The sequence below is a fragment of the Neohortaea acidophila genome, assembly GCF_010093505.1.
Source record: "Neohortaea acidophila strain CBS 113389 unplaced genomic scaffold BDY17scaffold_1, whole genome shotgun sequence".
In the NCBI taxonomy this organism is placed as follows: Eukaryota; Fungi; Ascomycota; class Dothideomycetes; order Mycosphaerellales; family Teratosphaeriaceae; genus Neohortaea; species Neohortaea acidophila.
In genome coordinates, this window is record NW_022985510.1 from 1,034,110 (window position 1) to 1,047,545 (window position 13,436).

Consider the following 13,436-nt stretch of genomic DNA (forward strand, 5'->3'; position numbering starts at 1 on the left):
TTGCATCTGTGCTCTCGTTCACTTTGATCCCCCGTCTGGACGTCCCGTGATCTGTCAGCTAATATACAGCAAGCCCATGAGCCCATTAGCACAACCGCCTATCCTTCGCTGTGCATACCGACGCCCATTGCCCCCTTCAGCGAGCATGCAACACGCCTCACAAAGCCTTGATACTAGCAAAGAAAGGATTCGCCCTCAACGCCTCATTCCCCAACACCAGCGCCCTCATCCTCGCCACCTGGTCCTCCTTCCCCAAACTCTCCGCCTCCACCTCCGTCTTCCACCGCACCAAAATCTCCTTCAACATCCGCTTGCCCTCGTCGACCTGTTCCTTCGAAGCCCCGGCCCCGGCCGCGGCAGACCCCTCGTGATCGTGATTCCCACTCCCGGAGAAGTCCTCGAGCTCCTCTGCTTTCCGCTTCGCCATGTTGACCACTTTCGTCGGGAAGCGGACGAGCTCCGCGACGTGGATGCCGAAAGATTGGTCGCTGATGCCTGGTTCCACTTTGTAGAGTAGCGTGACTTCTCGCCGTCTGCTGCTGTTCTTGCTTCCGGCGCGCGGCGGGGCGTTGTCGCCGTCTTGCATCTCCGTGTCGTCGTCGTCGCTAATGTGCGCGACGACGTGCAGGTTCTTGACTTGCGGGTACGTCTCGTTTAGCGCCGTCAATTCGTGGAAATGCGTGGCGAAGAGCGCAAAGGCTCCGATTTCCTTCACGATGTGTTCACTAATGGCCCACGCGAGGCCGAAGCCGTCGTACGTGCTGGTGCCGCGGCCGAGCTCGTCGATGATGACGAGCGATTCGCGCGTCGCGGTTTTGAGGATGTTGGACGTCTCCAGCATCTCGGCCATGAAGGTGCTGACGCCTTTGAGTTGCGAGTCGGAGGCGCCGACGCGCGCGAGGATGCAATCGAAGAGGGTGAGTTCGGCGGTGGCGCAGGGGACGAAGCAGCCCGTTTGCGCCATTAGTGCTATCACGCCGATTTGGCGGATGTAGGTTGATTTGCCGCCCATGTTGCAGCCGGCTGGAGGTCACGTTAGAAGTGCTTCAATGCGTATCGGTGGTCCAGGCTTATGGTCGTGGACTTACTGATGATGAGAAACTCCGACTCCCCACGAACAAGCGCCACGTCGTTGGTGATGAATGAAACGTCGTCCTGCATCTCCATACACGGATGGCGGGCTTCCGTCAAAATCGTGCTCCCCGTTCCCCGAGGGTGGATCTTCGGTCTCACGTAGGCCGTAGGTGCATGTACCGACACGTGAGCAAAGCTGACGATGACATCCAGATGCGCGAGCACGCCCGCGAGCTTCTCCAGAACCGGGCAATAGGATGCGGCAACACCGACAACTTCGCTGACCAAGCCACCTTGCGTGCGTTCGTAGTTCTGCTCCAGCTGCTCGAACTCGCGCTTCATCTGCGACATGGCGGTGGTGGTGAAGAACACACCATTCTTCTGTGTCGAGCATTCCTGGTATTGCTTCTTGTTTCGAATCGCCGCCGCTTCATTTCGGGTGAGGCGAAAGCACCAACCGTGTACGCGATGGTTTTCGAGAAACAGCTTCTTCTCAATATCTTGGTTCAAGTCTGCACCAACCTTGCGGTGCTCTTTTTCCATATTATAGCGCAGAGTGTCCAATTTCTTCCGGATGATGCGTAGACCATCGTCGAACTCGGACTTGATCTTGTACTCGTGGTGGTCGATGGCGTCCAGGTCCACGGTCGTCTCCACCATTTCCTGCAACTTCGAAAAGCTGTCGGAGAACGAGCGCAGCTTGTCGGTGTACTCTACGTCAAGAGCATCCTTGTAGGCTTCGTCCATCACTCCTTCGAATGTCCCGATGAAGCCCGGGAGGCGGATGGTGACTTGATAGGCCCGCACAACGTCTTCAAGATTCGCCTTTTTGCGCTGAAACTTCTTTGCCAACTTGTACAAATCGGGAATGGATCTGAGGTGCTCTTCCTGTAGCGTCTGTCGAAGTTCCGTGTCGTTGACAAAGGCCTCGACAAGCTGTTGCCGCCGCTCAATCTCCTCTAGGCTCATTAGAGGCTGCTTGAGCCATTGTGCCAGAAGTCGACTGCCCACGGGGGTTTTGCAATGATTCAGCAAGCCATACAAGTTCATCGTCTTGGAGCCATCCTTTGGGCCAGGCATCAGATTCAAGGCTTTCAGTGCGGACGAGTCGAGCTTCATGTATTGGCTGAGGTCGTGCTGGTAGAGCTTGTATTCGCCAAAGTTGGTAGGGTCGGACATGACGCCTAGATACTTGATCAAGGCGGCGGCAGAACTCATTGCAAGCTTCAGGTCGGTCTGGGGAAGAGTGCCGGCTGCTCGCTCGTCGCGAAGTAGCCTCGTTAGATCCTGCTCGACGTCGCGGTTCCCAAAATCTGCTTGTGGCCGCTCGGAGACGGCACAGCCGCAGTTATCGGCAATTGCTCGCAGCTTCTGCAGTTCTGGATCCTTTTTCGTGCCATCGAATTGCAGCAGACACTCCCTCACACCAAGCTGGATGAGAAGAGACTCAAAGTTGGAGTAAATGTCGTTGTCCACAAACTCGCTGACGCCCAATTCGCGCACAGAAGCATCGGCAAAGCACACGCCGACATTTCGGGCTTCGGTCGCTTTTGCCGAGACCTTGACGGCGAGAATGATGGGAGCCGAGTCGACGTGGGCGCCGAGCTCATCTTCGACGTCTTGAAGATTGCCGGGCGAGGCCTGCTTTGCCACTTTCCACTGATTCCGCCCATGAGACTCGAAGATCTCCACGCGTCTGCCCAGGCGGAAGATGGCTTCACGTAGGAAGGCACGGTAAGCGGTGACGGTCATGGTCACGGACGGCAGGCCTGGATTGCTGCCGAGCGTCTTCAAGACAGAGGTGGTCTTGTATTGAGTCCGGGCGATGAGGATGGCATCGTCTCCGTGTGCCGACAGCCAGTCGCCACGGTCGAAGATGCGGACGGTGTCATGGCTTTTGCCTTTCTCCAATTCGAGGAAGGCCTTGCAGAAGCCGACCTCATCGTCGACCTTGAGTTCCGGGCGGGAAGCCATTGCGGATGTCAATGCTTTTGACGGGGCAGTCGAGAGACCTTTACATCAATCGGATCAAACGCCTCCCATTCATAGATTGCCGTGCATGATTTGTCCCTTGATGGGTCTGTCCAGTGTTTGCTTGCGATATTTGTCTTGAGATGGATCTTGACAAGGCGTGAGGCGCCACTCCGTCCCGACGCGTGAAGACGCGATCAATTTCGAGTCTGCCGGTCAAAAGTCGTGGTCGGACTCCGTCCTCACGACGGTGAGGTTCCTGCACCACTTCCACTCTACATCTTTACACAAACCGCGTCCGATGCTTCTCGATAGTCGGAGTGTCGACAATTATAGAGTGTCGCATTCCTGATCGTAAGTCCGAAACCCACACGTGCACCCAAGAGCGCCCAACTCGGACACCGCTGCTCGGCATATCGAACATATTCTTACTCCGTTTCCGATCCTCTACTACACCATCACCACCACAACATAACGTACCACTGTCTTACATCTGATCCACGTTCTCTGTCATTGCGCAGCCTACCTTCACGTTTCTCCCTTGCTCTGGCTACTCCTCGAGCCATGTCTTTCGCGATAGAACCCTTACAACCCGCGGACCTCGACGCCTTCATCACCATCTGGTGGGATGCTTTTGAGCCACTCCCGGCCAAAATGCTCTACCCGCAAGTATGTCCACGCGGCCTCACGCCCGACCTGATCGCACGCAAGCGCTGGCGCATCTCACGCCGAGACAACGAGACCTCCTTCTGCTTCTGTGCCCGCGACACCGCAACCAACGAAATCCTAGGCGTGACGTGGTGGTCACTAGTCAACGATGCTCCGAACACGCGGGAGGAAATCGACGCGGCTTTCGTCAAAGCGCGCGAAGCCAGATACGCCGGGCCGCAGGTCGAAGGCATGAATCTCGCCCTCTACGAGGTGTTCGTCCATAAGACTTTCTACCTCGAGGCGGAGATTATGGCGGGTCGGGGGCCGTACGTTAGCTTCTCCGTCCTGGCTACCGACCCCAAGCACCAGCGCCGTGGTGTCGGTGCTGTGCTGCTGAAGCAGTGCCTCGAGAAAGCGGACAGTCTGGGTTTGCCGGTGTTCTTAGAGTCCGGTGTGAATGGCAGGCCGTTGTATGAGCGGCATGGCTTTGAAGTGATACGGGACTTTGGCTTTGACCCTCGTGACTATGGAGGAAGATCGGATGCTCCGCATTGGTGCATGCTGCGGCCGGCGAAACGAGTCGATTAGAATGCATCCTCGTAACAGTCATTGCCAATATAGTATTGCCATCTATGGCGCTCACATCATATGCCTACATATCCATCGTATATCCTATGCCACCACTCGACTCGTCGCGGAGCCTCGCTTCTCCGACAGGCACCATGAATCGACCATGGCCTCAATCAGCGCAACCGCAACATGATGCCCCGTCTCCAGCGTCTCCGCATCGCTCTCGGCCGGCACGTGCAAAAACATCACCGGCCGATCCGACGCCTTCCCACCATCCACCTTCCCACTCCGCCTCCCATACCATGCCAAACTATTAAAATAAGTAAAGTCACACAAGTAATGCCCCGCATCCTCACTCAACTGACAATCCGCCTTGGCCGCCAGCGCCTCCGCAGGCAACAACCCCACATTCCCCCTCCACCTCCTCAGCACATCCTCGCAATCCAAACCCGAAGTCATAACTTCCGGACAATCCGCGAACCGCACCGCCCCATCCTCCGCCCTCAGCACCTCGCCATCCACATCCCGGTTCTTCCCGTACCCGTCGCGATGCGCAAACACTTCCGCAGTGTAGTGCTTGCGCCCCGACGCCATGCCAATGTGCAGCACGAGGTCCACGACGCCGCGCAGCGTGTTGTGCAGGATGGGCACGAGGCTGCGCACCTCGGCGTAGGAGACGCGGATTGGGGCTGCGTAGGCGATGATGCGGATGCGTTGGCCCGAGGCGGCGGCGCGGGGCAGCAGGCTGGGGAGTGCGCGCGTGATTTCGTAGGAGGGGTTGATGGGGTAGCGGTCTTGGAAGGCGCCGAAGCCTGTTACTAGCACCGTGATGACATCTGATGCGGGCTCTGGCCGGATGGGCTCGAGGGAACCCATGCGGTGCCTTGCGCGGGGTGGTTGTCCTGGCGTAGGCGGGAAAATAGTCCCTGGTGCGTGGCGAGGGCGCTGTTATCGCTCTGTCGATGCAAGGAACGGCGAAGTTCAAGACGGCGGGCGGAAAAAGCTGTGAGTGATTTATGTGTGGCCTAGTGAGGGGTGAAGGTGTCGTTGAATCGTTCCACAGATCGAAGAATCGCCGGAGGGTGGTAATTTTCCAATTGGTCGTCGGACAGAGGAGGCAAAGATGATATACGCACCGCGCACACGGATGGAATGAAATTGCAACGACGGAGTAAGGGAGAGTGATTAATTCTATGTCGTTGGTGATGTGGCGATATACCCAGCCTCGGGTAGAGGGGATGTCGCACGCTCTCGGCCCGATGCACCCACTACACCTTCCCTTTAGAGCAGCTCGTGCGGAGTAAAGGCCGAAAGGCTGCCGCCATCTGCAACACATATTCCTTTTCTCCTAAGTAGCTCCCAGCCTGTCGCAAACACCCCCGTTCAATCGTCCACTCTGATCTCTGCCGCTTTTCGTAATCGGTTCATGACTGCCGAAGCAGTGTCTCCTTCGTTATCGTCGATGCCTTCGACGAAGATTGCATCGACATCTTTCCGATCCAACTCTCGAAGGGCGGAGAAGATGCCTCGTGCAATACTCGCCGTGTCGTCACCCAGAGCGATGGTCGATAGCGCGAATGTAGTGCCGTTGTGTGTTATGTCGTGAGTAGTCAGAACAGCTCGACGTTTCGTCTCCGCCTTCAAAGCATCGAGCATTCCTGCGAATCCTGGCTTTTCAGCCATGTGCACAGGTTGCTTCCTTCTGAAGTCACCGTGATGTGGTCTCCGAGTCACACTCAAGCCATTGGACTCTCCAAGATTCCAAGACTTCGTGGTAACAACCCCAATATTCCTCCTAGGTCCCAAGAACCTCGACAGCTCTTCCAACGGAGGCGCATTCCTCCCCGACTCATACAACACCACCGTGGCCTTGGGCGAATAATGGCGATATTTCATTCCAGGGGCCTTCGGACGATCCCCAGGCGCCCCGGAAGCATCCTTGTATCCCACCTGTGTATTCTCCCACCCAGGACATGACCGCAACTGCTCGATACTCACACCGCCCGGCCGCAGAATCAACGGCGGGTTCGACAATCCGTCCACGACCGTGCTCTCAACGCCAACGTCACACGGCCCTCCGTCGAGGATAGTCTCAATTCGCCCGTCGAGATCGTGCGCAACATGCTCAGCGGCGGTCGGCGACGGCTTGGTTGACGCATTCGCAGACGGCGCAGCAATGGGCTTATCGGCTAGTTGGATCAGCGCCAGCGCCAGTACATGCCGCGGTATGCGTGCGCCAAACGTATCCAGACCAGCCGTCACTTCAGGCGCAAAGGGCGAATGAGCGGGATTCGGAAGAATGATGGTCAAAGGTCCAGGCCAGAATCTAGAGATGAGCGGTCTGTAAATTTCCGGAATCGGGTCCTCATCATTGTGATGCTGCACGCCGTTCGCGACGCGCCCATTCGTTTGCGCACTCGACGGTCGCAAACACTTTCTTAGCTGCCGAAGCGAAGCGAAATGCACAATCAACGGATTGTCCGCCGGTCTGCGCTTCGCCCGGTAGATTCCTCGCACGGCTTCCGATCTCGTGGCATCGGCTCCCAGGCCATAGACCGTTTCGGTGGGAAAGGCCACAGGGATGTTCGAGTGTCGGAGTTGCTCCGCCGCGCGTCTGAGATATGCTGCATCCGGAGAATTTGAGTCGAGTTGAATGTCGATCTCATCGAGCAGGTCGTCGGGGACTGGAATGGCGGTGACTTTCCCTATACGGCGTGCATCGATGGGGAGGACTTTCGTCGTGAAGTTGTCGTGCTCAGCCATCGTGGCGTAAGAGCGCGGAGCGGCTGCGGAGGTCCAGGAGCGTGAGAGGCATTGATCGAGTCTAGGTGATAGTTGTCTTGCTGCTGTGATGTAGCGTTTGCTTAGAATCATGCACGGAGGAATGGAGTCATGTTGAAGAGGGTAGAAATTTGGAGGTCAAATACGACCAATCCGGCTAGCGTGGCGGACGGACTCGCGCTGTCACGTGCCCCGATCACCATGATTCCTAGCACATATTATCTGATAGAGTGTATGGAATGGCACACGATATTCGTCCTGCGAAAATCATGCAGCGCTCCTATCCAAGCCTGCCGTTATCCATCGATCGCCATGAATACCCGTACCCAAAGGAAACATCCCAAACTCCACGCTAAGATAGCCCATCAGAAAGAAAAGAAGCTCCTCATCTCGACATCTGTGGCTTATTCGCCGTATTCACGGCCGGCGGGGGCCCGTCCACATCCGGATACGGCAGTCTGCGTCCCAAATCCCCCATGTTCATGAAAGTGCGTGGGCCGGGATCCGCGGGCGTACTGCTGGGTGGAGGATAGGCAGGCTGGTGGGGCGGTGGGGAGGATTGTTGGTGCTGAGAGAAGGTAGAGTCAACAGGCGTTTTCGGTGGGATTGGCGGAGGCGAGTCGTGGCTTCGACGGGCTGTGATTGGGTCTTGGTGAGCGTTGTAGACGTTATCGAGATGGGAGCGGGTTTGAGAGGGATAGCGCTGGTGGTATTGCGGTGACTCGTAGGTTGATGAGGCGGCGCTGGAGGATGGAGGAGGCGAGGTATGTGGTGTAGTCGTTTGCGGTGCGTAGTGTTGATCATTGGGCACAACGACGTACTTTTGATCTCCCGTGCTGGGCCGATGCTCGTAGTGTTGCGCACCGGGGCGGAAGCCTTGCGTCTGGTAGTACATGTCGTCGCCCGGGAGTTCGACTGCGTTTGCATGCGCGCCTGGAGGTAATGGCTTGTCCCATGGGTCTTGCCAGCTATATCTAGGACCATCGTGGTGGGTGGAGGAGCCATGAGCCTCGGCGCGATCGTGCCGGAGTTTGGCGAAATGGATCTTGCCCAACTTGTGTGCTGCGCCCTGGTTGATCACCTCCACGCGGTCGGTGGACAGGTACATTCGGGTATTGGTGCTGATCTCCGACAGACGCGCCCATTCGTTCATTCCAAATTCGCCGACACCCACCTCCACGTTCAGTCGGCAGTAGTTCTCCGGATTGACGCCGCGTTCGAAGAGATGCTTGTGCAGCATGTCTTGGTGTGTCTTCTCGCAACCCTCCAATTTGGATATCAAGCGTCGCCTCGCCTCGGCGAAGTCGCTCATACTTCCGCCCAAGAACCCCTCCCACCATTCTGTCTCTTTTCCTCGTGCGTCCGCGGCTCTTTTCCCGGTGCCGATACTTACGAAAACGCCCACTTCCCGACCCGGCCATTCGTTCGATACAGCCTCATCCAGGATCAATGGCGCGGGGTTGTATTTGCCAGGGCCTTCATCCAGGTAGACCGACTGGCCAATCTGAATCGGCTTGAACGCCATCGCCGTCGCGGAAGTGGCCCTACCAGCTTGCCAAATGGTGCAGTCCACCTCGGGCGCCGGCTCTTTTCGCGAGTCGTAGGAGCGTAGTAATTTGGTGACGGGTGTGCCTCTCATCACCGCCGTCACGGCAGTCTTCGCCCTGTTCTCCCTGGAATCGTACAGCAGAGCGTTTGGATCGCCCAGCGCAAGCGATCCAAAGGACAGCCTGTTGCTCGCCGGACTCCCACCCATTTGGCTGTACTTGCTGCTCTGACTGAAGGTTCTCTGCGGGCCTCGCATGGACGGCGCCGCGCTTTCCATGCTCCCCCGCGCCGAAGCACCCATCGGCGTCGCATTGGCAAGTGTATCGTTGCCCTCGTACTCCGACACGGTGTGTTCCCTAACGCACTCTCGAATCACCTCTTCCAACTTGCTCGCCTTGAACATCGTGCTCTTAAGCGGAATTCCCGCGAACGTCTTGTCCGTCTCGAAGACCCGCCGCGTCATGCGCACGTAGAGGTCTTTGCAGGTGTCGAGATCGAGGCGCAGGCGGCCGAGCATGATGGCGATGAGGCCGCCGGTGCCGGTGCCGGCGATGAGATCGAAGTGGTCGCATGGTCGAGGGATTTCGTGCCTTTTTGGTGCCCGGCCTTCGATTTCCACGAACGTCCTGTGCATGAGCTCTTGGAGAATGATGAGCATGGAGTAGCCTCGGACCCCTCCGCCATCGAGAGACAGGATTCGTAGTGGCGGGCCTTTGGTGGTGTCCTTTCTCTTTAGCCGTGTGACTTCGTCCATTTTACCGTCCTTTGTAGCGCGACATCCACCGCAAGTTGATCTGACCAAGCGAGTAGATCAACACACGCGCCAGATGTGTCTGCGCGACGCTTTCTTGCGGGGTTGGAGAGGATGAAGATGTGAAGGTTGGCGTGGACTTTCGTGGGGCGACCACTCGAAGGCTGCACTTAGGTCATACTGAGATCAGGTGACTGTGGTGTGCCAGACTCGCGATCACGGCTCTTCCTTCCAAACTCGGCGACGGCGAGGAAGTAGGTGAATGTACTGATCATGAGTCTCTATCCTGCAACAAACGAGCGGACCCTTCAGTGGAATCACGAGAATGAAGCTGCAGGATGCGCAACCTTGCCCTGATTTTCGGAGCGCGAGCGCCGGCACGTGCAATTCTCCGAACCACGATGCTGGATGCGGGGCATCGCCTTGCCACCCCTCATCAGCACCAGTCCCTAAGCCCGTGTAACACCCACCCCAGCCGTGTACTACTCGTCACATATCCATCATGGCGCAAGACACGGAGATGAAGATTGAGCAAATCTACGTTTACCCGATCAAGTCGTTGCGAGGAGTCTCGGTCGACTCGACAACCCTCACATCCCAGGGCTTCCCATACGACCGGTCATTCATGCTCCTGGAGGTCGTAGAGGTCAAGGACAACGACAAAGCAACAAATGGCGGTCAACCGACCTACAAAAACATGTCAATCGCCAGCTACAACTCCATGTGCCGTTTCGTCCCCACACTCAACACCACGGGCGAAGACCCGACCATGACCGTCACCTTCCACCCCCTCAACGGCGACAAAACGCAATCAATCCCCATCCCGCTGTCACCCGACACCGCCGAGCTGGAAGAAATCGACGTAGTGATGCACCTCAGCCCAACCAAAGCCTACAAAATGCCGGCCAAGTACAACGATTGGTTCGCCGCGTGTTTCGGACACCCGTGCGTGCTGGCCTACATCAGCGACAATTTGCGGGAAGTGCGCATGTCGTCGCCGAGGCACCGGCAGGCTGGTGCACAGGCAGATGGCACTGCTAGCAACGGCGGCAGCGGCTGGCTGTCCTCCCTCTCCTCCATGGCCACCAACTTCCTCGCCAGCGCTCCGGAAGAAGTCTCCACCATCCGCTTCGCCGACTGCGCCCCGTACCTCGTCGTCTCCTCGAAATCCATGGACTCCGTGCACGCGCGCCTGCCCGCAGGAGAGGAATTCGACATTACCAAGTTCCGGCCGAACATCGTCGTCAGCGGCGCCCAAAAGGCCTGGGAAGAAGACTTCTGGGCCGAGCTGAGTGTCGACAGCGGCAGCAGCGGCTCCGACACCGCCAAGACGCGTGTGAAGAAGATTGAGCTCGAGCACAACTGCGGCCGGTGCAGGAGTATCAATGTGGACTTTGAGACGGGGGCGCAGGGCACGGGCGAGGCGGGCAAGATGCTGAAGAAGTTGGCGAGCGATCGCAGGGTTGATGTGGGTTCGAAGTGGAGCCCCGTTTTTGGGCGGTATGCCTTCCTTCATCCGGATAGTGAGAAGATGGAGTTGAGGGTTGGGGAGGGGGTCAAGGTTACGAGGACGAATGGGGAGCATACGAAGTTTGGTGAGTTCCGTCGTTTACTTTACCATGCGATCGGGTTTGAGTGAGGTCTATGCTTACTGATGCCGCGTTACAGACTGGAAGGGGCTGTCGACCTTACCCGGAGGTGGAAAGGATGAATGATGATAACGAAGATTCCGATGAGAGCGGTGTTAGATTGCTTCGGAATTACTACTATGATGATGCGATTTACAGCTCATCTATGCTCGCCTCTATCCTCGCAAGCTTGGCTTGGACTCGTCGTCCTTCGCGGAGCCCTTCCACGAATGCCGAATGAACGTGCTTTTGCAGAAACACACGCGAGTCCAAGGCCTCAATGCCCTTTTAAACGCGTTCGAGCATGAGCTAGGGCGTGTGTTGCGAACGTCGGGATTGGCGAAGCTGAAAAAGGAGTGTCCCACTGAGCGGTTTTTAATTGTCCGCTAGTCCAGCTCGGTGTCGTCGCATATGCCATTCAGGCACCGTCCAGCTGCCGGCAAGAGGTTGTTGTTGGCCACATCAACATCTAATGAGATGTGCGTGGCGATTGTGTGTATGCTTTCTTGATCCACACAGCTCGACTCGGCCAATCAAGGCGTCGTGCGACGGATTTCCTCCACCACCCCGTCATCTCCTTCCTGACTCGCAAAGCTAGACTGCGAAGTCAGATCCTGCCTTGCACTCGTCTGAGCAGAAGTCGGCGTCTGACTGCCATGCTTCCTCTTGTGCGCATTCACCGTCGGCGCGTCAGGCTTCGCGGCATCTTTCGGCGCAGCGCCGCCCTGCCGCGAATACCGCTGGTTCGTAAGCTGCGGACCCGCGTGCCAAATGCCCTCTTGTCGCGGGTTCTGCGAAAGTAATGTGAAAGCAGCCTGGCGGATGCTGGGGTTGCGGCAACGGGAAATGGCCATCCAGAGGGGATCGGTGACCCAGAGGGAGAAAGAAAGGTACGGTGTGCCGGAGCTGCCGCCGGTGAGGGTGGGGAGGGGAGGGCAAGAGAAGGAAGCGAGGACTTCGCGGGCGAGGTCGACGATTGCGCGGAACTCGGCTTCGTAAGCGTCGTACGCCACCGGGCCGGCGGACTGGTCGACGGACGCCAGCATTGTGCCGACGAGGTGGTTGGCTTTGAGCACCATGGCGCGCTTGAGGTCCATGTTGGACATTTGCTCGCGCCGGTCGGCAAGGTATGCGGTGAAGGCGGCTTCCCATTTGGCGAACCACGGCGCGTAGCGGAGGTATTTCTCCGCCATGGTGACGGCGATGTGGTCCCTGGGGGCGGTGGGGTGGAAGCCTTGCATGAAGCGCATGACGCTGTTGAGCGCGGTGTGGAGGGTGTTGTGCGCGTGGTCGAGGCTGAAGACGTATTCGATGGGAGGGAGGGGGGGTGTTTGGTCGGAGGTGTCGATTTCCGGCCGGCGGCCTTTGTCGAGGAGGGCAGTCGCTTGTACTTCTAACCGCTCCACGATTGGTCGCATCTGCTCCAGGTCGTCCTCCTCGGCAGGAGACATGCTCGTGACATTCGGTCTGCCGGTCGCTTGCAACAGGCGACGACCCTGTAGCGCGTGGTTGACGGCACTGTCGCATCGGCCTTGCATAGCTTCAAAGCAGGTGAACAGTACGCACGTCGTCAAGGCGAGCCGTGAGTTGTGGATGCTCTGCCCGCCATCTTCAGAGTCCATGTTGGTGATGGCAGCCTGGCGGCTGGTCAAGCAAGAGATGGCTTTGTTGCACTGATCCAGCGCGAATTCGATGGCGCGTGCTTTGCGTTTTTCATCGGCAAACGCGCGCTGCATAATACACTCGTGCAACGCGCCGATGGCGGTGATGGCGTGCAGGATGGCGGGCTCCTGATAGGAAGTCTGGATGACCATGCGCTGCCAGAAGGTCGAGTCGAAGAAGCCGGCCATCTGAGGGGCGGAGAAGTTGACGAAGAAATTCAGACTGTGCCGTTCCCTCCAGTTCCGCCGCCATTTTGTATCCGGGCGAAACACGGTCAGGCTCGTCTGGGTCGCCAGGGCGGGCTGGTTCGCTGCTGGCGTCGTGGATTCGTAGTTGAGATTCCAGTCATCAGATATCGCAAGCTTGCACCCGGCGTTTTTGGGATCGCAAGCGAGCCCTCTCACACTAGGGAAGCAAAAGTCAGACAAGGCGAGGAAAGGTAGATGGTCCATCGTGCGGACGATACTTACAGACAAGGGATGCACCCTGTGAGCATCTTCTGCCTGCGAGTCTGCAGCTCCATCGCTGTCAGCTCCTCGAGGTTCATCTGGTTGGCGGGGGTGTTGCGTACTGAAGACGGCGAGCCACTACTATAGTTGGTGAACCACAATTCTTTGAACGACCGAGCTGAAGCATCGTACCCCAGCGATGCCGGCGACTGCTCCGCGCGCGCCAGGTTTTGTAGCTCGTTATCCTTCTCCGCGTTGGTCTCGAGAAAGTCTTGCACAATGTCTTCGTACGTCGTCCGCATGCGCTTGGGGGAGATGCCGGGGGTTGGCGAGCGCGAAATGTCGACGTTT

At 57.6% G+C, this 13,436-nt stretch overlaps 7 protein-coding genes across 7 annotated transcripts; 2 read left to right on the forward strand and 5 right to left on the reverse strand.

The window, feature by feature from the left end:
* Position 1: 1 nt before the first annotated feature.
* BDY17DRAFT_274236 (muts domain V-domain-containing protein) lies at positions 2-3,385 on the reverse strand. The gene is made up of 2 exons (XM_033731977.1): positions 1,089-3,385; positions 2-1,023 (listed from the first exon to the last, which is right to left on the reverse strand). Exons 1-2 carry the CDS (start codon positions 3,046-3,048, stop codon positions 158-160), a joined length of 2,826 nt encoding a protein of 941 aa, XP_033594006.1. The 5' UTR covers positions 3,049-3,385; the 3' UTR covers positions 2-157.
* A 1-nt stretch (position 3,386) lies between these two features.
* On the forward strand, positions 3,387-4,328 carry BDY17DRAFT_288969 (acyl-CoA N-acyltransferase). The gene has a single exon (XM_033732280.1). The coding sequence runs from the start codon at positions 3,610-3,612 to the stop codon at positions 4,282-4,284; it is 675 nt and encodes a 224-aa protein (XP_033594007.1). The 5' UTR covers positions 3,387-3,609; the 3' UTR covers positions 4,285-4,328.
* On the reverse strand, positions 4,329-5,459 carry BDY17DRAFT_288970 (uncharacterized protein). Its single transcript, XM_033732281.1, has one exon. The coding sequence runs from the start codon at positions 5,140-5,142 to the stop codon at positions 4,369-4,371; it is 774 nt and encodes a 257-aa protein (XP_033594008.1). The 5' UTR covers positions 5,143-5,459; the 3' UTR covers positions 4,329-4,368.
* Positions 5,460-7,152, reverse strand: BDY17DRAFT_288972 (DHBP synthase RibB-like alpha/beta domain-containing protein). The gene has a single exon (XM_033732282.1). It carries the CDS (start codon positions 7,138-7,140, stop codon positions 5,650-5,652), a length of 1,491 nt encoding a protein of 496 aa, XP_033594009.1. The 5' UTR covers positions 7,141-7,152; the 3' UTR covers positions 5,460-5,649.
* Positions 7,153-7,156: 4 nt separating this feature from the next.
* On the reverse strand, positions 7,157-9,649 carry BDY17DRAFT_288973 (acyl transferase/acyl hydrolase/lysophospholipase). Its single transcript, XM_033732283.1, has one exon. It carries the CDS (start codon positions 9,347-9,349, stop codon positions 7,433-7,435), a length of 1,917 nt encoding a protein of 638 aa, XP_033594010.1. The 5' UTR covers positions 9,350-9,649; the 3' UTR covers positions 7,157-7,432.
* Positions 9,600-11,284, forward strand: BDY17DRAFT_11492 (uncharacterized protein). The gene is made up of 2 exons (XM_033729240.1): positions 9,600-10,941; positions 11,015-11,284. Exons 1-2 carry the CDS (start codon positions 9,849-9,851, stop codon positions 11,059-11,061), a joined length of 1,140 nt encoding a protein of 379 aa, XP_033594011.1. The 5' UTR covers positions 9,600-9,848; the 3' UTR covers positions 11,062-11,284.
* A 223-nt stretch (positions 11,285-11,507) lies between these two features.
* BDY17DRAFT_244213 (uncharacterized protein) lies at positions 11,508-13,159 on the reverse strand (the record flags this gene model as incomplete). Its single annotated transcript, XM_033730509.1, has 2 exons — positions 11,508-13,041; positions 13,107-13,159. The coding sequence occupies 2 exons, from the start codon at positions 13,157-13,159 to the stop codon at positions 11,508-11,510; spliced, it is 1,587 nt and encodes a 528-aa protein (XP_033594012.1).
* Between the last annotated feature and the right edge of the window lie 277 nt (positions 13,160-13,436).

Coding starts and splice junctions, on each gene's coding strand:
- BDY17DRAFT_288970 (XM_033732281.1), bottom strand. CDS start 5,142: ATGGGTTCCCTCGAGCCCATCCGGCCAGAGCCCGCATCAGATGTCATC.
- BDY17DRAFT_11492 (XM_033729240.1), top strand. CDS start 9,849: ATGGCGCAAGACACGGAGATGAAGATTGAGCAAATCTACGTTTACCCG. Junction 10,942..11,014: donor TGGGGAGCATACGAAGTTTG/GTGAGTTCCGTC, acceptor GCCGCGTTACAG/ACTGGAAGGGGCTGTCGACC.
- BDY17DRAFT_288972 (XM_033732282.1), bottom strand. CDS start 7,140: ATGATTCTAAGCAAACGCTACATCACAGCAGCAAGACAACTATCACCT.
- BDY17DRAFT_288973 (XM_033732283.1), bottom strand. CDS start 9,349: ATGGACGAAGTCACACGGCTAAAGAGAAAGGACACCACCAAAGGCCCG.
- BDY17DRAFT_274236 (XM_033731977.1), bottom strand. CDS start 3,048: ATGGCTTCCCGCCCGGAACTCAAGGTCGACGATGAGGTCGGCTTCTGC. Junction 1,024..1,088: donor GTCGGAGTTTCTCATCATCA/GTAAGTCCACGA, acceptor CGTGACCTCCAG/CCGGCTGCAACATGGGCGGC.
- BDY17DRAFT_288969 (XM_033732280.1), top strand. CDS start 3,610: ATGTCTTTCGCGATAGAACCCTTACAACCCGCGGACCTCGACGCCTTC.